The sequence below is a fragment of the Gossypium raimondii genome, chromosome 1 (assembly GCF_025698545.1).
Source record: "Gossypium raimondii isolate GPD5lz chromosome 1, ASM2569854v1, whole genome shotgun sequence".
In the NCBI taxonomy this organism is placed as follows: domain Eukaryota; kingdom Viridiplantae; phylum Streptophyta; class Magnoliopsida; order Malvales; family Malvaceae; genus Gossypium; species Gossypium raimondii.
In genome coordinates, this window is record NC_068565.1 from 6,339,951 (window position 1) to 6,365,474 (window position 25,524).

Genomic DNA, 25,524 nt, shown 5'->3' on the forward strand with positions numbered 1-25,524 from the left:
AGTACAAATAATACGAAAATAAATCATTCCCATTTAATATATATTATTTCATTAAAGAAGCTTTAGTACAGTTGGTAAAAGAGTTTTGGGTTCAAAGTACTTATCATGTCCAATCGTGAGTTAATTTGTAATTTGGATTTGTTCTAGTTCGTAACATTTTGTACTGTAATGGGTTGTTTATTTATTCTAATTCTTAATGTGTTTTTACTGTAATAACGTGAGGTGTGAATTGTATTTTATCTTTCTAATTATACATTTTGTGCATTTTCAAGAATTTATTTATTCAATATAAATAATTTTTTATTATATCTAATATTATTGGAATTAATAAAATGCAAACAAAAGAGCATTTCAGTTGCTAATTTTGTTATTTTCTTTATTTCTGCATATATTATTTTCCCACCTTAACTCAAAGAATTTAATTTCTAATTTGATTTGTTAAAATCTTTTTTTAATTTCTCTACATATATATATATATATATATATTTCCTTTATAAATTAAATTTTACGTAAATTTCAATTCTAGTCCTTATATTTATCTTTATTTATCAATTATCTTTTTTTAGGAAGCCTAATTTTACCTAATTAGAAAAAAAAAAAAAAAACCAAAAACGGTCTGAATAGAAAAAAAAATGAAAACAAATGACTGCTGGGTGTACTCCGCAGGCCGCAGCTGTTTCTCTTTTTCACCCACTGAAAATAAAAAGAAACCACGTGTCCCTCATTTGCTCTATAAATATGAATCTCTCCCTTTCCTTCTCTTATTTCACCTATTAAAGTCACTCTCATCCGAAGGATAAATATACCCAAAAAGAGAAACCGCAAAAACAAAGCTCGGAAATCCTGGTTTTTTTTTTCAAAGTTAAAACCCAGTTTTCATTTTGGTCTGTTTCAGCTTCCTCTTTACCTGTAAGTTATATCTCCATCTATGTTGCAATTTCTATTGCTTTATTTATTTGTTTCGGGGTGTATTTGTTTAATCATGTTTTTGGTGTTTTGGGGGTGATTTTTTTTTTGGGGGGATGATTTTTTGTGTACATAATGATAAAGAATGGGTTTCTTTTTTTCATTTTCAATTTGGGTGCTTGAATTTGTTGAATATTTTTAAGAAACTTTTTTTCTTGAAAGAGGAGGAAGAGGAAAGAAATGGGAATAAAGAAGAATGCAATTTGGTTATATATAGCTTAGAGAATTGATGTTTGTTCCATTAGTTTCCTAGCTATTAGTGTTAGAAAAAACTGAGTTTTTCTAAATGAAAATATGTAAACTTTCTTCAAGAATTGCTTCTTTTCTTTTTTTATTTAAGGTTTTCTCTTCGAAAGGTTCTAATTTGGTTTATATTGCTATGATGATCATAAAGATTCTCTGTTTTTGTTGCATACAAACTTTTATTTTTCATATATCTATTTGATCATCTGAATTTAAAGTAGCAAATTAATGTATTTACAATTAATTTATATAATCAACTTGGTATCTCTGTATTTCCAATGGTCCTCTGTTTTTATGATTTGCTTACATGTTTATACCTATATCTGAACTGTTTACATCTTGCAGAATGGCTATGGAACCAAACTTCTTTGAACAAGAATCACATTTCGAGTCTGATGGAGATATTTCACTCAAGAACAAATGGAATCCAATACCAGAACCAACAAAAGACCTAGAAAAAGATTCCAGCTGTTTCGATTGCAGCATTTGCTTCGAGTCAGCACAAGAGCCAGTAGTCACCCTCTGTGGTCACTTGTATTGCTGGCCTTGCATTTACAAGTGGCTTAATGTCCAAACTTCTTCCCTCGATACAGACCCGCGACAGAAGAACTGCCCCGTGTGCAAGGCAAGCATCTCTTCCGGTTCATTGGTTCCCCTCTACGGTCACGGCACATCTTCACATTCTCAACCCAAGAATCCACAGTCAGATCTGAACATTCCCCAAAGACCACCTCCTTCTACATCGAACATGACCGCCCCTTCTTCGCATCTAAATCAACAGCTTCACGAAAACTTTTTCCATTCTCAGTCTCAAGCATTTCATAACCAGCAATACTTCCCACCTTATGGAGGATATGCAACCTTGGCATCATCCGACCTTAGTGGAATACCGATGACGAATTTCTTCCATCCGATGATCGGAACTTTGGGAGAAATGGTGTATGCTAGAATATTTGGGAGCTCAAACACAAGTATGTTTGCTTACCCTAACCAAGCGTCTTACCCATTAATCAGGAATAACAATCTTAGGATGAGAAGGCAGGAAATTCAGGTTGACAAATCTCTTAGTAGAGTATCCATGTTTCTTTTCTGTTGCATCATTCTTTGTCTTCTCTTGTTTTGAGAAGTAATGAATTTGAGCTTGTATAGTTGCAAACAAAATTTGTGAGGAACCCAAATGTCAAGGTTTCTCTTAAAGATATTTGTATGTATATAGTACGCTCATTTTTTAAGAACTGGGAGTCTGAATCCTCCATAGAAACTGTTTAGCAGCAAATCAAGTCCCAAACTCTTATTAAGGGTTTTGCCTTGGGATGTATATGCTTTTGTACGTCACTTTGAAGTTTCCATTATTACAAATATATTCATTCCCCCATTTTATCAATCCTTGCTTTAATTTATCTCTCCACTTCAAAATATAATATTGAAAAGATGTTTTGCAGTTGATTTTGTCATATATATAACAAAATGAAGAGTTGATCAAGTAAAAGTTGAAACAAAGACCAAGGGTTCTGATCATCTAGATTCCCTGCCGAAATTGACTATAATCACTTGGAGACAAGCTTTTGATTATAAAAAGTTTCATGGATGAAGGATTGCTTTCTTTCATTCTTTTATTTATTGAGGTGGTTGGTGTCCCCTTTTCACCTAATAAAAACTCAATTATTTCCTTTCATTACCCTTTTTATTCATATGGTACAATGAAAAGAAAGATAAGCCCCACAAATTGATGCCAATGTTGCCTAACTTTCAAGAATCTTAAAAAACAATTGTTGTATAATTAATATTTCAACTTATATTTTTAAGAATTTAGTTCATATTGGTTTAATTGTTATCACGTTAAATTGTTTATACTTTTTTACGTTAGAAAAAATACAGCAAAATAGCAACTATAAGGTAAAGAAAACGCCAATGGGAGACATTGGATATAGTAGCAAGATCAACATTAAGTAATTCTTGGACTGAGACCGGAGGTTCTTCAAACAGCTCAAGCTGCTGTAATTTAAGCTAACAATTTTATTTGAAATTTGTCTATCAAATTTAACTTTGTGATATTTTGAAATAAGAAAATATTTACTCGGTATGCCATGTAACAAAGAATGACTAAAAGAATTTTAACACTGTTAACAATTATTGTACTTGGATTTTTGAAATTGAGAAGTAACTGTATTAAATTATTATAAATATAAATAAAAGGACTAAATTTCAAATGTAGAAAGAATACAGGGACTTGGAGTATATATTAACATTGTTACATTTTCCATAGAAGAAAAACAACTATCAGTTTAAGATGAAATTGTTCCCTACAGCTGAGTTGACCCCTTCAATAAGAAACATAAACTTTCTTCCCCTTAACATGCATGGAATATATATATTGAAATTAGTTCGAAACGTGGTCTAAAGAAGAAGTTTGAAGCTACCCTTTTTCACATGACCATGAATATGAAGCTTCCAAATTTGATTTCCTTTCTGAAAATATTTTAGTCGGTGATCGTATCATTTGTCAAATTTGCAAACTGATCTTTTTGCCCAAAATTTTTTTTCTCTTACCTTTATGAAGTGATGCTCCCACGAAACATCTTGACATTTTAGAATTAAGTTTTTTTTCAGCACTTATTTTTCTATTTATTTGGTACATGTTATACATTATATGCTAGTTTTTGGCATGAATTAAAAGTTAAAAATGGGATTTATTTGAATAAAAAGAATTTCAAAATTTATACGTAGATAAATTATGGATCGTTTCAGATTTAATAAATGGTAGTATATATTCAACCATTTGGATCAAACGAATTGGATGGAAAGTTTCAGGAAATGTATCGAGAGAGGCTCTATTCTTAAGTCCGAGTTATGGGCTATTTTAAGTGAACTAGAAGTGGCTCGATTGAGGAATTATAGTAAGGTTATTGTTGAAAGTGACTGCATGGATGCTGTTGAGATGATAATGGAAAGTTACGTGAATTCTCCTTCAATGGCCCTTGTACGAAGGATTAATGAAGTCAGAAGATAGTTAGAAGAAGTTAAGTTCCAATTTGTTCCAAGAGAGGGTAATATGATAGTAAATTGGTTTGCTAAATCAGCCTCGATTGATGATGTTGAACTTACTATTTTTGAGTTTCCTAGCTTAACAATTAGGAAATTGTTGTTAGAAGATGAACTTGGTGCATCACATGTAAGATTTATTTGATCTAAAGGCAGTTAATTGTATTCTTTTAATAACTTGTATAATCAATTTTTGAACAGATTTTAAATTGCACAAGTCAGTATAATATATATAAATTTTGATTATATCATAACGAGTTTCATGGTATATATTTGAAGTGGTACTCAAATTACAATAGACTCACATCATCTTCACTTTTACTCACTCCAAGTAATATCACATTTCGAACATAAATACTACTCCAATTTGAACAACAAATTCTGATCCGACCAAGCTCCAATGATTTCTTAAAACGTTGGTCTAAAGTCAGAGCTAATTTATCACCGACGGACAGCCTTAAAAATGTCCCCAAAGCAAAGTCTATTAACATTAACCATCACATGCACATGTTTTTCTCGTCTTTAAAAGATTCTCAACCCCTAACTGTAATAAAAGTACAATTCTCCCGTACTTTATTTGTATAGGACGTGAAAGCAAAATTAAAAAAAAAAATACAACGCGTTTTTCTTTCTCTTTTTTTTTTCATATTCATATTTTTTTCTATTTTTAACCAATTATTTCGAAGATAATAATGGAATTGAAATAAATAAACAAAAATAAATAAGAATTTTAGATCTAGATTGTAATAATATATAATCACCGACAAACCGCGTTTGGGAGCCTATAAAATGGAAGCTCTTTGTTCAAGAATTTTCGTGAAGTTAAAGAAAAATTTGTTGATTGGTTAGAGAGAAAATTAATGGGGCCTTTCATCATTCCTTTTGTTAAGGTTTGGCTATTGTTTTTCATTGTTGGCACCATTTTTGGAGCAGTTAATGGTTGGTTTAATGCTCATGCAACGTTCTATGGGGCTGACCAAAGTCCCTTTTCTCTTGGTAAGCCTACATTTTCTAATGGATAATTAATTTCATAAATTTCTATTTTTTCATTATCGATTAAGTTTTAATTTTATTAATATTATTATTATAATAATTAAAATATATGAGTTTAAACATTTTTTTCGATTTAAGGATTAATAAAAATTTATGACATGGTATAAAATTTATATTTATCTTCTTTTAAGAATAATAAATCCAATAATCTTATACTTATAATTAAAAGCATTTGCATGACTATTTCTTTTATATATGTATTTTAGTGTGAGATTATTTTGTCTTGATTTGAATAGAACGGTAATTAAAATTCTCATCGAGACACTTATTTGACACGGATTTGAACCAACCATCTCTTACCTCTAATATTGTATTGAAAAAAATATTTATTATGAATTTTATTTCAAGTTCTTATAAAAAGTTTTTGTCGTAAATAAATATATAGGCTCAACTCTTTTTGAAAAATAAAGTTTGTATTTGTTATATTATTTTGAAGTGAACATACTATAACTCAAATAATGTCATAAAATATGGAACTTTCTGAATTAAATATTATATATATATATAGATAGATAGATAATTATCTATTGATATGTTTCTTTTCCCTAGAAATGCCAAAATAAATTTGGGTGCCCACCCAATAATTAAAATTGGGGGATATTTGAACTTTCAATATATATATACTTACACCAAAAATATATATATATATATACACTTTTACAAATTATTAATTGGATGATGATATTATTATAGGGGGAGCCTGTGGATATGATAACACTTTGCATGCTGGATTCGGAGCAAACACAGCAGCACTGAGTGGTGCACTTTTCAGAGATGGCGAGGCTTGTGGTGCTTGCTACCAACTCAGGTGCGATTACCGGGCCGACCCGAAGTGGTGCCTCCGTCGTGCTAGTGTCACCATAACGGCCACCAACTTTTGTCCTTCCAACAACAACGGAGGGTGGTGCAATCCCCCTCATCACCATTTCGACATGTCATTGCCTGCCTTCCTTCGCATCGCTCGCCACGGGGATGAAGGTATTGTTCCGGTCCTTTATCGGAGGTACGATTAACATTTTTGCATACCATTACCAATAATCTTAATAAGATTGTGCTTTTAAAATTTGTTTTTTCATTATTTGATTTTCGAAGGGTGCCATGCAAGAGGAGAGGCGGAGTCCGGTTCACCTTGAAAGGGCAATCGAGTTTCAACATGGTGATGATCACGAACGTCGGTGGCAGCGGCAACGTGAAGGCGGCATGGATAAGGGGGTCGAGAACCAGAACATGGCTGCCTATGAATAGGAATTGGGGTGCAAATTGGCAAAGCAGCATTGATCTAAGAAACCAAAGACTGTCTTTTAAGCTCACTTTGGTGGATGGCAAAACATTGGAATTTCTCAATGTTGTCCCTTCGACGTGGAAGTTTGGCCAAACCTTTGCTTCAATACGACAGTTCTTTTAACTAATATTGCCATTAAGACAAATTAATGTCTTAGAAAAACCATTATTTTTAAAATTGATGGTTTTATAATTAAAAAAAGGGATAATGACATAATAAATACGTCATTAATTTTTCCCAGAGTTTTCATTTAACCCTTACTTGATGTTAGCAAAATTTAAACATGCAGTGTTTGGGAGAACGCAATATGCATATATTTGTAATTTGCTTGTATAAGAATTTGAATAAAAATAGAAGAGGACTAGAAAATCCAGTCCTTTTTTCTTCTTCTTTATGATATTCTAATCTTGCCAACTTGTATAAATTAACATCTCTTATTTATATTGTCGCCTAATATTCTAATTGATCTATATCTAAAGATTATCATGTTGATATTTAATTTATATAGCATGTGTGCAGTAAATCCTCAAGTATCAAAATGTTGAAAATATCCCATGAACGTAGTTGTACATAAGAAGGAAGGAAAGATGAACACACCATGATTTCTTCAATCTTTTGAGATAATGGAGGAGATTAAGTGTTGATCTAAATTTAACTCAAATTCTGAAATCCGACAACTTGAAAAATTCTGAAATCCTACTACTTGAAAAAGTAAAACTACTTTATTTTTATGACCTCTATGGTAAATTTTTTTTATTCTTCGTATTCATTTTACGGTTTATATTCAAGGTTTATGGTTGTTCCTCTCAATAATATCGCCTCCAATATTCGAACTCGTATCGTTCTGTAGGGGTGCAGTACTGTTCATATCACTATATCAACATTTACTAATACACCAAAATATCTTTCATGTTCATTTCCATAAAAATTAAACTTTTCGAAGTTCATGATTCTTGAAATAAATTTTTATCATAGCTCACGGGTATAAATTTTGATCGTCTTCAAAAATGTATTTTATCAATGGTAACAATCATGTTCCAACCTTGCAAATTCTCAAAGGCTTCCAAAGTTAGAATCACTCAAATTCATAGTTGGATTGAATTCTAATTATTTTCAAGTTTTTCGAGTATAATTCGAAAGAGGCTTTGCTTCAAAATATGGTAAATCATATAATTGGTCATCAAATTTTAATAAGTTTTTATTTTGTGCGACGAAAATAAAAATTTGCATTTTAAGCAGTTGGCATTAAAAATCGTTCTCATGTTGGTCACTCAAAGTTAACTCAATGTTATTATGCACTCATTTTAATCACAAAACTTTATAAATTTTTATTTTGGTCATTTATTTCTTTTCTAAAATTAATTTTAATTTTTCCAAAAAATATAAATTTTACTTGGAATTGAGTTTTCATCAATAGAGATAAAACTCAAGTTTTTCCCTGTAACTAAATTTCTTGTAAAACTCCAAGTTTCTCTCTTTTACTAGGAAAAACTTAGAATTAATTTTTTAAAAATAAAATAAAAGATAAAATGATTTTTCTATATAAAACCAAGCTTTTCCTATAAAAACTCAGGACTTTTATTTTATTGAAAAAACTAAATTTAATTCTAAAAAGAAAAAAATTAAAAGATAAAGTGCTTTTCCATGTAACATTCTAGGTTTTTCCCAAGTTTTTTTACTGAAAAAATTAAAATTAATTCTAGAAAGATAAAAGAAAATTAAAAAGATAAAATAAGTGATCAATATGAAATTTTATTGAAGTTGGATGACTGATATGAATGTACAATAAAATTGAATTAATGGTGAGTGACCAAAATGAAAACAGTTTTTAACAATAGTACCTAAAATGCAAATTATTTTAATTTTTGGGTGATAAAACTTAGAACTTCTTTAGATTGTGCCAATTTTCGTTTAGGTCCAAACTCCCAAAGTCCAAACCCAAATTTTGGTGGACAGTGTATAAATCAATCCAGCTGCAAAACCCTGTTGGCTCAAACCATTGAGAAAAAAAAGGAAGAAGAAGAAGAAAAACCTCGTCTCCATGGCATCAAGAACCTTGTTCACAATCTTAAACAACAAGAAGACCAAAACTTTAACCGCAGATTGGCTAGTAATGACAAGGGCATATTGTGTTGCACCAAACCCAGCAAACATAAACTCTCTTTATTCAAGAATCAATGCTATAGGAGACCCAAACTGCAGTGTAACTCCAGTTCTTCAACAATGGGTTAAAGGCAAAAATGTCAAGGAATTTCAGCTGCAGCGTCTCATCCGTGATTTACGTTCTCGTAGGCGTTATACTCATGCCTTGGAGGTAAAGTATTTTATAAAGGGAGTTGATTGATTTTAGCAAATGAATGGGTTCTATATGTTGCATTGCTTATGTTCTGGTTCTTTAAATTAGAATATGGAGGGTCGTCGCAAAATAGTGAACAAGCTGTATAGAATAGTTAGCAATGGAAATAAAAGGAAAATGAAATGTTTTGGGATTAAGGTTTTAAGGGTTTATGTAGAAACTTGAACCTCTAATTGGAAAGGATTGTTCTGAATAATTGCTAAGGGTTCAAATGCCTTGCTTTGGACTGCAATGGAAGTGGAAATCCAAATTATTGAAACTTTCCTTAAGCTGTCTGCAATGGATAATTGAAGAATAAAGACAGAAAAGAAGCAATTACAATATGTAAAACTTGGAAAGGACGCAATTAATCAAATTGATATCATGGTTTTTGGGTTGGAAAAGGCTTCAATACTTATTAATTGCTAGTTTTATAATCCCTATCGTGTCTAGGTTTGAGACTACCATCCTGGCACTAAATGTGTAGAACTTCACCACTAAGATTTACTACAAACTGCATTTAATCTTTAGCTGTAGATGTGCAAACGTGTTGTGTATCTTTATAATACTTCAAATGTCTTTGTTTTGTTCTTGCAACGATTCATTTCCATGCACGGATGCAGCAAAGTAAAACATCTCCTGTCCTATTACTAATGCTCTGACAGTATGCATGGGTTTTTAAGTTTCTGTTTTTCTTGTATGCTTATGTTGGGTCCTTGGCAGAGCAGGTTTCCAAATGGATGAGTAGTAGCGACCTTGAATTTTCTTCAAGTGACTATGCTGTGCAGTTGGATCTAATTGGTAGAGTTAATGGGCTAACTGCTGCAAAGAACTTCTTTAGTAGCTTGAGAGACCAAGATAAAACTGTGAAGACCTATGGGGCTCTTTTAAATTGCTACGTTCGGGTAGGCCTTATCGATGAGTCTCTTTCCCTTATGAAGAAGATGAAGGAGATGGGTTTTCTTTCCTCTCCGCTCAACTACAATAACCTTATGTGCCTCTACACACACAGGGGACAATTTGAAAAAGTCCCTGATGTATTGTTCGAGATGAAGACGAATGGTGTCTCCCCTGACAAGTTCAGCTATAAAATCTGCATCAATTCTTACGGGGCTAGAGCTGATTATGACATCATGGAGAAGGTTCTACAAGAAATGGACAGCGAACGGGACATTCAAATGGATTGGTGTACTTATTCCCTAGCGGCAAACTACTACATAAAAGCAGGTCTTAAAGAAAAGGCACTTCATTATCTCAAGGAATGCGAGAAGAAGGTAGGTAATGATGCAGAAGGCTATGACCATTTGATTTCATTTTATGCTCGTTTGGGAAACAAAGATGAACTGAAAAGGCTGTGGGACCTTCAAAAGTCCAAATGTAGGAAGCAAACCAACAAAAACTACATAGTAATGTTGGGTTCATTGGTGAAGCTTGGTGAGCTTGAAGAAACTGAAAAGTTAATTGATGAGTGGGAGTTGTCTTGTAAGACATATGATTTCCGAGTGCCTAACGTGCTTCTTATTGGATATTGTCAGAAAGATTTAGTTGAAAAGGCAGAAGCAAAGTTACAGGATATAATCAAAAGAAGGAAGATTGCAATCCCGAACAGTTGGTCTATTGTCGCAACTGGATACATGAATAAGAACAAAATGGAGAAGGCTTTTGAGTGTTTTAAGGAAGCTCTTGCTATACAGACACAAAATAGAGGGTGGAAGCCAAAAGCAGGTTTAATATCAAGCATATTGAGTTGGCTAGGTGAGAATGGAGAAGTTGAAGATGCAGAAGCTTTTGTGAAATTATTGAGAACCAAGGTTCCTGTAAATAGAGAAATGTACCATGCCCTTTTAAAGGCATATATCAGAAATGGAAAAGAAGTAGAGGGGCTTTTGGTGAGCATGAAGGATGATAAAATAGATGAAAACGGGGACACAATGAAGATCCTTAGCCTTCAAGACCAAAACTCTGAAGTCACTGGGTAGAGGTGCAATTTTAACTACTTGAAGTAGCTACAGAATCTTTTAACAGTCAATCTGACCAAATGATGATAATCTTACATTACATGTTGCCCTTCCTCAGTGTGTAACATGTTTATTTTGTTATGTCCTTGGGGAACATGCTTTGAAATTATGTGCAGATTTATGTCATCATCGCTATGTTGTTAGAAGCAGGAAAGTAGTTTGGCTTATTTATCATGTATACGGGGTAGGGGTGGGAAACTGCATTTCACATTTATTATATGATAAGAGATTCATGATTGTAGTGACAGCTCTAGTTATTACAGTAAGGTTGATCATTTTGTTGACATCAAAGACATTCAGAATTTCATTTCTAATGACACTTTTTTAATTAGGGATAGTAATCAGGACCGTTATTCTATATATTTTGATAGTGAAAATTAAATTTTTGAGCTTAACAATGATCATTCTTTTTTGAGTGGGCTATTTAATGTTCCATCTAAATCGAAGTCAAAATCCAAACCCCAGTTGGATTGGGAAAATATAAAGCCCAAAAGTTATTATACTACTTGTCTTAAAAGAACATGTCGAGTCAACCGCAGGTTCGCTCATTGGTGGGCTCATCTAACTCAAGATTTTCATGTGCTTCTCATGTGGACGGTGGACCTCATCAGATTATATTCCAATGGTGAGAGTACCATCAAACACTAGAGTTTCATTATGATCTACTTGAAAGTCCTTTCTATCACATTTCATTAAAGCCTTCCATAATTTTACTACCAACTCCATCAGATCATGTCTCAGTGTTGATTTCCATCAAGGCCTACTCGAAGGTCCGTCGTATCATATCTCAATAAAGCCCTCCATAGTTTTAGTGCAACCAAATGCAATCATCAAGTCATTGCTTACGACCAATCCCATTTTACTACCAACTGCAGACACTATCATCAAGTTATTGCTTGACATCGCTCCAAGACCCTACAATAATCCTATGCTATAGATTACCGGTACAAAAAAGGTCACACCAAGCTCTTCCTCTATATAAGTTACCTCATTCTCTAACAAGGGGCAAACTCTTTCTTATCGCAACCACTTCCAAGTTCTACTATGACTTTCCAAACTTTTGTGACTCTTGGTACATCAATGTTAACTGCATCCAACTATCGTCCCTAAATCTTATATCATCAAAAAGCCATAACAAAAGCGAGAAAGAAAAAAGACCGAGCAAATCACGAATGAAACATCACATCAGTAGTAGCAGTGAAGAAGAATTGCATTCGGAATCAAAGTCAAACTATACAGAATCCAAGGCAGAAGCAACCAACGAACAAGCTAAGCTATGATAAGAAATGACTTGCATGCACAAAATTGGCAACTTGGAGGTAAGGATGTAGTGTTAGTTTTATCTTGAATTATTTCATGGCTAATGATTGGTTTAGTGTTGCAGTTTTATAATTACAGGATGCAGCTTGCCATACAAAAAACGGCTCTGTCCAGATGTTGCTATGCAAGGAGGATAGCCATAAGCCTAGATGGAGGCTAACAACTAACTGTTCCAAATTCATGAATCCCATTCCCCCACGTTGGCTATCTAAAGATGCTTTAAGATCCATCGGTTGTAAGCTTTAACAAGTTGAAATCTCCATTTCCACACACTCTCAAAATCTTCGGATCGGGTTAATTTAAGTTTTAAAAAATTGTAATTATTTTATTTCGTATCAATTTTCGAATTTAAATCATGTTAGAATTGTTTTAAATTTAAGTTATTTGAGTCATTTCATGTTCGAGATACTTTTAAATTGAATATTACTATAAATTTAAATATGGGTTGAACATATTTGAGTTATTATTATTTTATAGATTAAATAAGTGAGTGAAATTTTCATTTTAGATTTTGAATTAATCGGATTAGAAAATGCAAAAACTAAAAATAAATGTACTTTAAGTAGTATGGATTCTACCGAGCTTCGTGTTAAATTAATTATTAATAAATTTTGTTGGGACAAATTATAGAGTAAATATTTGAATATTAAAATATACATTAAGAATTTGAAGAATATAAATTAAATCTTAAATTTAGTGTAACAAATGAATCAAAATTAAAATTTAACCATTATTATGTAATTCAGAATTTGAGTTTATCATGATATTAAATGTATAAAATTGAAATCTTACTATTTTATTATATAATGAAAAAAAGGTTATATAGATTTGTCTAGGGGTGAGTGTTCGATCGGATCAAGTGAAAAAATATCGAGTTAATCAAGTTGATGAATCATATTTTATCATCTTAACTAGATTTGAAATTTTTCTAATCGAGTCGAGTGAAATGAAATTCAAATCAAATAAAATTGTTCAAGTTTTAAATTAAAATTAAATAAGTCAAATTAAAATCTTGTTACAATATAACTAATTCCATATAGCCCATAAATTTGAAACCATATATATTTGAAATTTAAAAAAAATTAGTATAATAAACTTGAATCATTAATTAAATTATTTAATTCCTCGTAATTATTGTTCTAGAAAATATTTTGAATTTTAAAAATCATTTTAAATTATTTTTGTAATTTTGTTGAGTGAGAGACTAATTTGTTTATTTTCAAACTTGATAAGGACCAAAAAGATATTTACACTAATTTATTATTCAAATTATTAGAATCGTAAAATTTACCTATTTAAATTAACTTAAATCATTTGATTTTATTGACTCAAAATTTGAATTATTTTTTTAATTTTTTTAAATTGAATCGGGTTTTTCTTATGTTATATTTGCCCTTGGCATGAATGAAATGGCCGTGTACCCTTCAAAACGACACGAAAACAGAGCAGCCATAGTACCGCCGAACTCGGTAATGATAGCAGCGAAACTAAAACCATATCCTTTCCAACAAAAATATCAGATGGAAATTCCCATCAAATGTTGTCTTCAAAGATGCTGAAAAAGCCATTTTCTTCATCTTCAACTAAAACCTTATTAGACATAATTTCCCAACAAAAACATCCCATTGCCTCAATCAAACCCATACTTTTAACCCTCAAATCCAAACCCAATTTTGCTCTTAACTTCTTCAAATGGAGCCAAAGTTTCTCAAAATCGCCCCACGGTTTACCCTCCTACTGTGCACTCATTCACATCTTTCTCTGCCATCGAATGTTTGGTTCCGCAGCTCAGGTGTTCGAGGAAATGATGGACCATGTAGATACAAATATTAATGTTCTTGATGCTTTTAATGAAGGGTTTAGGGATTTTGGATCCAACCCAAATGTCGTTTTTCGGTTTTTGTTGGAAAGTTACAGCAAGAATGGGAAATTGGATATGGCTTTCCTTGTGTTCATGGAAATGGCTAAAAGGAGGCTTTACATCTCAAATAATTTGGTTTTTAGGATGCTGAATTCTTTAATGAATGCGAATTGTGTTGACAACTATGGTGAATTTTGTAGATTTTTTAGAACACGAGGTTTTTGTGTGTATGGGATTGTGATGGAAGGGCTTTTGAAGAATAGGAAGATTGGAATGGCCTTGATTTTTCATGAAAAGATGATTTTGAAGGGTATAGAGGTTGACATTGTTGCTTGTAACAAGATTTTGAAGGGTCTTGCTGTAAATAAGGAAATAGGAATTGCTTCTAAGTTATTTGATGTAATACTAACTTTTGGTCCGTTGCCAAATGTGGTGACTTTTAGCACACTGATTAACATGTATTGTAAAGATGGAAAATTGGATACAGCATTTGAGATTTACAATGTTATGATAAAGAGGAATGTAATTCCAGATTTAATTCTGTATTCTATACTTATTGATGGTTATTTCAAGGCAGGGAGATTGGATGAGGGAGAGAAGCTCCTCTCTGTGGCTTTAGATCGAGGTATCAAGTTGGATTTGGTTGTTTTCAGCTTGGTTATGGACGCTTATGGCAAGGTAGGGGATTTGGGGAGAGTGGTTCAGGTTTATAAGAGAATGTTGGAGGAAGATTTATCACCAAACATGGTGAGTTACAGCATTCTCATAAGTGGTTTGTGTGGAAATGGTAGGATGCTTGAAGCTTGTGGCATATTTGGTCAAATTATCAAAAGGGGTTTTGAGCCTTCTCTCATAACCTATAGTAGCCTCATTGATGGTTTCTGCAAGATGGGGAATTTGAAGGATGGTTTTCATCTATTTGATGATATGATAGAGAAGGGCCATCAACCTGATGTTGTTGTTTATAATGTGTTACTACATGGTCTTTGCAAAAAAGGGATGGCTAGAAGTGCTCTTAGGTTCTTCTTTAACAGTGTAAGCAGGGGTCTAAAATCCAATATCTTCATTTTTAACTCCTTGATGGATGGTTATTGTAGGTTGAAACAGTTAAGGAATGCTGTGAAGGTGTATATGTTAATGGGAATCTATAGCGTAAAACCAGATATAGTAACCTACACTTTGCTTGTTAGAGGTGCTTCAAAGCAAGGAAAACTGGATGCAGCACTGTTAGTTTTTTTTCAAATGCTGAAGAGGGGTTTCCCTGGAGATGCTATAACATACTGTACCCTCATGGATGGATTCTGCAAACATAAAAATCCAACTGCTGGATTGCAGATATTTAAACTGATGCAAACGAATGGAGTGACTCCTGATATTGCAGTATATAATGTTCTCCTCAATATGCTTCTCAAGGACTCTCATCTAGAAGAGGCATCAAAGCTTTTCAGCCAACTTGTTGAGAAAGGGCCAAAACCCGATGTCATAACGTACAACACAATGATATGTGGTTACTGCTCGTTGCAAAGATTGGATGAGGCGATTAGCCTCTTTCAACAGCTGACTTGTCTCTTTGGACCCAATTCAATTACCTTTACTATATTAATTGATGCTTTCTGCAAGGAGGGTAGAATGGATGAAGCTATGTCAATGTTTTCCAAAATGTTGGAGAAGGGTCCTGAACCCAATGTGGTAACATACGGTTGTCTAATTGATGGCTACTTCAAATCTCAGGACATGAGGACTGCCACTGAGCTTCACGAAGAGATGCTCGAAAACCAAATCAGTCCGAATATTGTCAGTTATAGCATCCTCATTGACGGCTTTTGCAAACAAGGATTAATGCTGGAAGCATCTCTTGCATTCTGCTGTGCTCTAGATAGACGTTTATTGCCTGATCTAGTTGCGTATTCAATTCTGATTCGTGGTTATTGCAAAGTTGGTAGATTAGTTGAGGCCAAGCTGTTATGTGAACAGATGTTCATGGAGGGAGTAATGCCGGATGATTTGTTAGAACGAACCCTGGTGGAATATAATCTCTAAAATACCAAGGAAAACAAGTCATGTACAGAGATCTTTTCATAGTCCACTAATTTGTGCTCATGGATGACTGATTTTTCACTCTCTGCATCTTGCTAGGTAATTTCTACTCTGCTTTACATTTACAGGGCTGAATTATACTTCTAATTTACATGCTCCATTGAGATCTTTTCCATACATTATCTTAGTGCTTATTAGATTTTAGGATCAAAATTTTGTACATTGCATTTCCAGTAGAGTTCTGATTATATATGTTTTTTTATGAAAAGTTATCCATAGGAACTTAAAAGGTTTTGACTTTTAAAATTGAAAAATTTTAAATTTTGTATTCTTCATAATTTATCACAAAATATTAAACAATTAAGTCTATCTTAAAGTTCTAAAACATTTTCTTACTATAACAAATAATTTATTCTAATAGTAAATCTTTAAAAATCATAGAAATAATAGGAGCTTAGTTTTAAGATAAAATATTTATCAAAATTTTAATTTTGATAGGTATATTTAAAATTGTAATCAACACCATGTTTTTCATCATTGTGTGTCACTAAGTTATAAGTACCACATGTAGATTGTTAGGCAATTTACCAAAAAAAGCCGTTTTTTTTAAATTTACTGAAATGGGCCGATTTTTTGATTATTTACCGGAATTGTCCATTTTTCGGGAAATCGCGTCCACGTCAGCGCGATGTCAGGGTATGTGTCAGGACATCGCGTCCACGTCAGCAGGTCGCACTGACGTGGACGCGATGTCCTGCCACGTAGCGCGTTCCGGGGGACGCGATTTTGACGTTGTTTTCACGTTTGATTTTTTTGGCTTTTAGGGTTTAGGGTTTAGGCTTTTTAGGGTTTTTAGGTCCCGGAATAAATTATTTCGAGTTGACGTTTCTGGTGAAATAGTATAAAATTGCTTCTACCAGGATGTTATTTGAGAAGAAATTGTGAAATCGCGCCCTTGTGGATGCGATTTCGCTCCAGTAGGTCATGTAAGAAATAATTTTTTTTGACATTTTTGAGCAAATAGTATAAAATCGATTCTACCAAGATGCTATTTGAGAAGAAATTGTGAAATCGTGCCCTCGTGGACGCGATTTTGCTACAGTTGGTCATGTAAGAAATAAATTTTTTTTGACGTTTCTGAGCAAATAGTATAAAATCGCTTCTACCAGGATGCTATTTGAGAAGAAATTATGAAATCGCGCCCTTATGGACGCGATTTTACTACAGTAGCAAGTTTAGGCTGAGGCTATAAATTAGGCAGAAAATGTTCTTAGAATGCATAAGTCATAGCAGAAACAATTTAGAGAGGCTAAGAAAGTTAGAGTTTCAAAATGAGTGAACGTATTAATGCTGTTATTTACTACAATGGTGAGGTTTGCCACACCGAGAATGGTGTTATTTTTTTGTCGGAGAATACGGTGCGACTGTCATTTAACCAGAACATAGATTTGACAGAACTTCGTAAAAGAATTAGGCGTAAAATTTTCGGAACGACGCCAAAAAAAGTTCTGTCAATCACGTATCGATTTTTTTCTTGTGTTGATCCGGTGACATATGACTCGTTCGACATAAAAGGTGTTCGTAGCTTGGAGGCAATGGTGCAGACTCATCTTGCTAGCGGAGCAACTTATATTGAGTTATATGTACAATTTACGTCGCCAACTGATTTACTTCATTCCGGTGTTCGAGATGTATACACGACCCCTGGCCGACACTCGGTTAGCGGGTTACAAAATACGGAACAGCCCATGTTCGGTAGCTGTAAAAATGCACATCCCCCGCAAGACACTCTGTCGGTGGATGAGACATGTACTTCGGTGGCTCGACGTTTGATGCTGGAAATACGTACTGGGGAACTGCATCAAGTTCTAGTGGATGGCAATCTACATCCAATTGGGGATGTTATCAAATGCCCAGAAGAAGGGATGACGTACTACCTACGACGTCAACCGGTGAGGGGATGTCGTACGCTGCAGATGATTGTGGGTTAGAAGATGACTCCGATGTGGATCCACCTCGAGAGCTCGAGCCGGATGGTGCAGAAGTGGGATTATTTTCTGAACCAGAGCCTATTCCAACAGAAGGTGAAGATGGTGAAAAGAGTTCAGATGATGAAGAAAATCCACGATTTAGAGCATGCTCACCTCCAGCCCACATGCATAATGTCGATCTGTCAGCAGATGATGCGTTAAAGTTTCCAGATCTACCACACCGGTTGCGCGATCGTACAAGTTCGGGGGTAGATTTCGGTGAACTTGAAGTTGGTAATCAATTTACCAACAAGGATAATTTTATTGGTGCTTTGAAACAGCATAGCATAAAAAACGGTGTTAATTACCACGTCGTTAAATCGAAATCTAATAAGTTTGAGGCGAAGTGTGTGGTGCAAGACGGCACATGTTCATGGAAAATCGTCGCCTCGTTAAGGAAAAGGACAGGGTTGTGGGAGATAAAAAAGTACAAAGGTCCACATACATGTGCTGCAGGTACAATATTGAATGTATCTGAATAATAATTTTATTTTGCAATGTTGCATTATTTAATGTACTCCCTCTATAGGTGTTTCACAAGATAATCCCAAAATGGATTCAGCTATGTTAGCTAGCTTGATACTGCCCACGATAAAAGCAGATCCTAGGACTTCAGTGCCGGTAATAATTACCAATATCCGTAGCCAAATGGGGTACACGCCCTCTTACCGCAAGGCTTGGATAGCTAAGCAAAAGGCGTTGGAGAAGATGCATAGTGGGTGGGACGCCTCATATAATGAAATATGGCAGTGGTGTCAGGTGCTAGAGAGATACGTCCCAGGTGCCATCACAGATCTTGAAACGGAACATGCGTACTACAACGGCCGATTGCTACGTGGATGCCAAGTGTTCAAACGCCTATTTTGGACCTTTAAGCAATGTCGAGACGCATTTCCATACTGCAAGCCGTTGGTACAAATTGACGTACCTTCATGTTTGGTAGGTATACTCATCGGCTATTGGTTGCAGTGGCACAGGACGGCGGTGGGAGAATTCTTCAAATTGCATTTGCAATAACACCGGGGGAGTCGTCTAATGACTGAGATTTCTTTTCTCTAGGTTAAGGAGGCATGTGTGCCCCCAACCTGATATCTGTGTTATTTCAGATCGGGGCGCCGGTATACTAGCTGCATTTGATCGAGAGGGAAGCTTGTGGCAGCGCACACACCATAGATATTGCCTAAGACACGTTTCGAACTATTAGAGGCAATATCCATATAAGAGCGAACGACGACAAGTGACCAACATGTGTATTTACTCTATAACTGTATTATTTCGTTTGTCAATTTGAATTAGTTTTATTGGTAGAAGTGGTATAAAATATTCGCTATGATCTTATATTGGCAGGGTATGAAATAAATAAAGATCGTTTTCAAGAGATGTTGGCAATTTTACGATCCCAAAACGGAGAAGGGGCGGACTACCTTTGTAACATATGTTTCGAATAGTAGGCACAAGCATACGACGGAGGCCTACGATATGGCCATATGACGTCGAAACTGGCAGAATGCATAAATTCTGTTCTTAAAGGAACGCGCCATCTACCGATAACATCAGTTGTGCGAGAGACATTTTCGTTTGGCAGCGCTATTTCTAAAGCGAGCAGCAACTTATGCAGGTCAGATGCAGGGTGGCAATTTATGGTGCAGTAAGGTAGTTCAAGAAATTAACAAGGTGAAGGCGAGGGCAAACATCATGCACACAGTGTCACGATCGAGACAATTTATGGTTTCGCGTGACGGAGTTTGACAGACCGCACCAAGGTGTTGTTGGCGGGCAATATCGTGTACACTTGCGAAACAGGACTTGTGACTGTAGAAATGGAAAGCGAAACCGTGCCCATGATTGCAGTAGTGACAGGCAACCTCCGATGTTTGCTCTCCTCGGTCGCGTCGCCCCGCACATCTCCTAATATAATGTTGCCAAGACGGCAGACCCCCAACTAAATTCACCGGCTCCTCTAAAATCAACGAGTTTTAGCAGCCACCTTAGATGTACACGGCTCCGTGACGTGTCGGGCATCAGATAACTTCTAATTATTTGAAGAATGTATGATTGAGCATATCGGATTATTTCAATTTCGGTTGAATTTGCATTCGGATCGGGGAAGGTGGTACCTCCATCCATTTTATCCGGAATAGCGCCCAAAAGTTCGTAGCACACCGCCTCCCAATTACTAGATTGGGCAGGACCCGATGACTGGGTGCCCGTCTACCGGCAATCCCAATTGCAGATGGACATATTCTAGAGTGATAGTGCACTCTCCACATGGAAGATGGAATGTGTGCGTCTCGGGTCTCCACCTCTCGATCAACGCAATGATCAGTTTCGGGTCCAACTTGCATCCCTGGCCTACCGTCGCCACATGCCAAAAACCCGCTTCCCGCAGGTAGTTCTCTACTAACGATGATGGAGGAGCATGCATATTTCGGATATTGCATTCCAATAACCGATCTGCAGACTTTTATAACAAATAATAAATTAATAATTATCTAAAAATACATAAATAAAAAATCTTAAATAATATTTAAAAATTAAATTTAATACTTACCATTTTCATTTGCTCCACCGATATGTGATTCCTATCAAGACGAATCAATAATCCGACCATTAATGAAAATATAAAAAATTTAAAATTATTTTAAAAAATTTAAAAAATTTAAAATTATTTTAAAAATGAAATTGAGGGAAATTGAAATTAAATATGGATTTGAGAGAATTTTGAAAGGAAATTGAGAGGAAATTGAAATTAAATATAGGTTTGAGAGAATTTTGGAAGAAAATTGAGAGAATTTTGGAAAGAAATTGAGAGGATTAAAGAGGAAATATCAGATAGGATTTGTTTGTGAAAAAAAAAGATGGGGGATATTTATAGTTTTTTGTTTTTTGACCGTTGGGGGGGCAACGGTCAAATTTTTGACCGTTGGGGTACTGTTCACACGCGACGGACATCGCATCCACGTCAGCGCGACCTGCTGACGTGGACGCGATTTCCCGAAAAATGGATCATTCCGGTAAATAATCAAAAAATCGGCCAATTTCGATAAATTTTGAAAAAAAAACGGCTTTTATTGGTAATTTCCCCTAGATTGTTATCTAAAATGTTTGTGTATCTTGTGATATAATATATTTATCTGGTTTTTTTATATTGTATTATATTTTTTATTAAAAAAGATAAATTAATCTTTGTACATTAAAAAAAAGTGAAAATTAACTTTTCTATTAAAAATTTCATCCACATGTGATGTTAAGTGATGATTTAGATTTTTTAAAGTTTTTCTTTTATGCAAGTGACTGGAATTAAAGGATGAGTAGGATCAATTAAAAGTGATATATGAAGGCTCTTTTACCAAGAGTAGTATTGCATTTTGCCTCCGCTTCTAAAAAATAGATAAATTAATCTATATACGTTAGGTTAAATAGAAATTTACCATTCTGTTAAAAATTCCTTTTAGTTCTACTTTTAAGTGATGATATGACTGGCAGAGCAACAAGATAGCAATACGTGATGCATTTGGCCACATCAGCAAATATTTAAAAGTTTTGTACTAAAAAGAAAAAATATTTAAAATTTAAAAATCTCAAAAAATCTTTTAATAATTATTTAAAAATCACATCTAAGATGAACATGAACTTTGTTTAGGTTCATCTTGGGTGTGGTTTTTAAGTAGTTATAAAATTATAGAAAATTATTTATGTTATAAAATAAGAGAGATGGAGAGAATAAAGAACAAAGAAAATATGAAAGCAATAGAGGATGTACTTCATTGATCAAAAGTGATGATTACAATGCTTAATCGAGTCTTTATTTATAGGCATAAGAAGTATAAAAGAGTTAGAGATCTAATTCTAATAACTATTAGAATTTAAAGTACATTAAAACTTTATCTTAATCATAATGGACATCCACTTAATAAGATATTCATAACACTCCTTCTTGGATGTCTATTGGTAGATAATGTGCCTCGTTAAAACCTTATTAGGAAAAACCATGTGGGATAGAAACCTAATGAATGAAAAAGAGTACACAATCTATAATACGCATAATATGCTGCCTCATTAAAAACCTTACAAAGAAAACCCAATGGGACAAAACCTCGATTAAGGGAAAAAGAGTGCAACGCGTATTTACTCCCCTCATGAAAATATCACATATTTTCTCATATTCTACGTATTCAATCTTGAATACTAGTTTTTTAAATGACTATTTGAACGTATTTATTAAGCATTTATATTACCATTCTTTTAAAAGTCATGAGTGAGGGAAATTTAAGGAAATATATTTTGGTCTCTTCAAGAGATTCAACAATAATTATAACAAACTTTAATTATGATTCTTTTATAAAAAAACACTAATAGGTATTTTGGATCATTTTATAATCCTCCTTCAACTATTATTCACTAAGTCAAATTTACTACATATGTTCAAATTATTTCAATTCATATAAATGAACAATTTCTCTAGAATTCCAATATGCTTCTAGCATCCTAAATTCTTTAAGGATTTTAATATAAAATTTACAATATAGTGATTCATAAAATGTTGTAATAATAACCGTTAGACGCAAGTTAAATCTTTTATAAATTGTCAATTTAATAATATATCTAAAGGTTATTGCATCCACCACAAAAGAATATTATATCTTTTCATAATCAATGCCAGGACTTAGTGAAAAACTTCATATTTTTATTCCGCTTTTGCAAAATTACTTCAACTGTACCCTTACTGGCTTTATACCCTTAGATATTTGGACTACTGGTCCAAAAACTCCACAAATTTAATTATACTTGAGTTGCGTCTTTCTATTTTGATCAATTTATTCCATATCTATATTTCTCAATAGGTTTATTTAAGATCCTCCTTTTATTTCATTTTTTCAATAATAATATTGCATGCAAAATCATTGTCGACCACTTTTATTATTCGGTTCCACATTTTATCGAATTGAAATAACTTATCGAGATATCTTATTTTCATTATTTTAAAATTCAGTTTCAGGTACCTGAATATCTTCAGAAGTTTTACTTATTAGTTATGCATTGGGTCACTTCTGGAGCACCCGCCTTCACTATATGACCATTTAGAAGAATTTTCATCTTTGGAATTGATCAATCTGTTGTTTATTCTAACTGATTGTCCTACTGGGACTTTAAAAAAATTAAAATATTAACTTGGTTATTCTCATTAATTTTGTAAATACATCTAATAGTTAACTTGTAATGAGTTATCATTGTTGAACTTCTGGTTCAAATTACTCTCCCTCTAACTTATTACAAGTTATTATTCCTCTCCCCCTAATGTCGGAAACAACTATCGAATCAAAATTGTAATTACAAATCATATTATAATTGAATCTCGAATACATTCAAAACATCTAATAATATAAAGAAACTTGTTATTAATATATATTCTCAACTTTCTTTGATGATTCACTCATCTTTAGCTCATATCACGCACGTAAAAAAATTCAAATATGAGAAATATTTAGCTCTTGATCAAAAACCAATTGTAATGGGGAGTATTTATAACTTATTGGCTTGATGCGTATGACACATAAATCAATATAATCTCATGTTGAAATAGGAAGTTTAGTTCTCATAAGTAATGATTTAGACATTAATCAAAGGTGTTCAATCAATAATTTCTCTAAACCATTATGCACAAACTTTTATAAAAGTTTTTCAAACTCAATTAATAAAAGATTGAAATATAAACTCATCAAGATTAGCAATATGAATTGTCTTAATTACATGATCCGAATTAATTATTTAAACAAGCGTCTTAAAACGACAAGGTTGCAAATTGATAACACATGTGATTATTTTGTAGATGCATCTACTAAAATCATACAATATCAAAATCATCCACATAGTGGATGAATGGACCCATATTCGTTTTAGAAATGCAAGATATTAAATCTCAATTTTAGCTAATGAGTTTCTAATAATCAATTTTCATTGAGAACAAGCAACATATGAGAATTCTTTTAAATTAAAGAATCTTCGGTTCTTTAATGAATGTTCATATGAATTCTCAATTAATTTTCGTATCATATATGATCCAGGATGGTCTAACTGGTCACACCAAGTAGTAAATGCATTTGTATCAATAAACTTCTAATTTACTTTAACATGTATTTCAATTGTACTAAATTGTAACAAATTAATAATTTTACTATCATTCTTTTACTTTGTATCCACATATAAGTGTTATTGTGACATTTACTACTAAAATTGTCTAAATCAATGTGAATATTATAATGTCACTAAGTCGACAAAATAAATATAATTTCCAAATAATTATATGCAATATTCGTTTGTGGAATATGCCAAAATCTTCAAATATCTAAAAAATTACAACTTCATGTGCATCCAACCATAACGAGTTTTAAATAGAATTATCATATTTTATTGCTCATAAATAGATCTTTCACATCAAATATTTTACTTCCAACCCTTAATGGGGATAATGACAAAAGAAGATCACAAAGATTACAAAATAAATATAAATTAATAACACAATCCTCTCTTTTCATCCTTTCAAAATAGATATTTATAGCAATAATGATTCATATGAAATATAACATTTTCATCATTCACAATCTCAATATAAGATCTATTATAAATATATTTTAAAACCAATGGATTAACCATCACAAGATATTAATATATCGCTCTTCTAGAGCTTTCGACTAATTTTGTACTATCAAATATTGGAATAATATTTGTTTGTTTTAGTACCAAATAAGATAAATATTTTCTATCTATAATGATAGAATTATTACTAGATTCCCTATCCTTCCTCAAAGAATATTAATAGAAACAAAATATTTAGGTATTTGCCACATGTGGCCAATAATCATATCACATTGATAACATAAGTTATCTTTACCCTTTGAAGAGTTATCTTGAGAACTCTTATTGTTCTCTTATTTATTATTATGTTCCCACTTTTAGTGGTCTATGATTATATCTTGTATTTTCTTTATGTTTGCATTCACTTCAAGGAATGCAATAAATCTAATAGGATAGACTTTTAAATGCCTCTATTGATTCTTTATTTTATAATCACCATCGCAAAACATGCGTGGATTTCAAATTAAAATCTATCTATTCATGTTGTCATGATTAGTCTCCAATCACATCCTCAATTGCAACAACAATCATGATCTCTGTATTTTCATTTTTCATAATTGTTATGTACTGCTAAATTCACTTCAGGGAATGAACCAAAATTAGTGGGAAGAATTTCATAGTTTTTCGTTAGTAACTTGTTATTTTGCTTAGCCACTAGAAGGTATGAGATCGTTCGAAAATACTGTTAAAGTCATTTTCAC

At 33.2% G+C, this 25,524-nt stretch overlaps 4 protein-coding genes across 4 annotated transcripts; all 4 read left to right on the top strand.

The window, feature by feature from the left end:
* Positions 1-741: 741 nt before the first annotated feature.
* LOC105779182 (E3 ubiquitin-protein ligase RMA3) lies at positions 742-2,593 on the top strand. The gene is made up of 2 exons (XM_012602936.2): positions 742-909; positions 1,555-2,593. Exon 2 carries the CDS (start codon positions 1,556-1,558, stop codon positions 2,330-2,332), a length of 777 nt encoding a protein of 258 aa, XP_012458390.1. The 5' UTR covers positions 742-909; position 1,555; the 3' UTR covers positions 2,333-2,593.
* A 2,491-nt stretch (positions 2,594-5,084) lies between these two features.
* On the top strand, positions 5,085-6,931 carry LOC105787177 (expansin-A12). The gene is made up of 3 exons (XM_012613614.2): positions 5,085-5,247; positions 5,998-6,307; positions 6,397-6,931. Exons 1-3 carry the CDS (start codon positions 5,112-5,114, stop codon positions 6,707-6,709), a joined length of 759 nt encoding a protein of 252 aa, XP_012469068.1. The 5' UTR covers positions 5,085-5,111; the 3' UTR covers positions 6,710-6,931.
* Positions 6,932-8,517: 1,586 nt separating this feature from the next.
* Positions 8,518-11,276, top strand: LOC105779189 (pentatricopeptide repeat-containing protein At4g21705, mitochondrial). The gene is made up of 2 exons (XM_012602949.2): positions 8,518-8,900; positions 9,650-11,276. The coding sequence occupies exons 1-2, from the start codon at positions 8,628-8,630 to the stop codon at positions 10,898-10,900; spliced, it is 1,524 nt and encodes a 507-aa protein (XP_012458403.1). The 5' UTR covers positions 8,518-8,627; the 3' UTR covers positions 10,901-11,276.
* A 2,412-nt stretch (positions 11,277-13,688) lies between these two features.
* LOC105779199 (putative pentatricopeptide repeat-containing protein At1g31840) lies at positions 13,689-23,370 on the top strand. The gene is made up of 2 exons (XM_012602963.2): positions 13,689-16,256; positions 23,181-23,370. Exon 1 carries the CDS (start codon positions 13,797-13,799, stop codon positions 16,158-16,160), a length of 2,364 nt encoding a protein of 787 aa, XP_012458417.1. The 5' UTR covers positions 13,689-13,796; the 3' UTR covers positions 16,161-16,256; positions 23,181-23,370.
* The last annotated feature ends 2,154 nt before the right edge of the window (positions 23,371-25,524 follow it).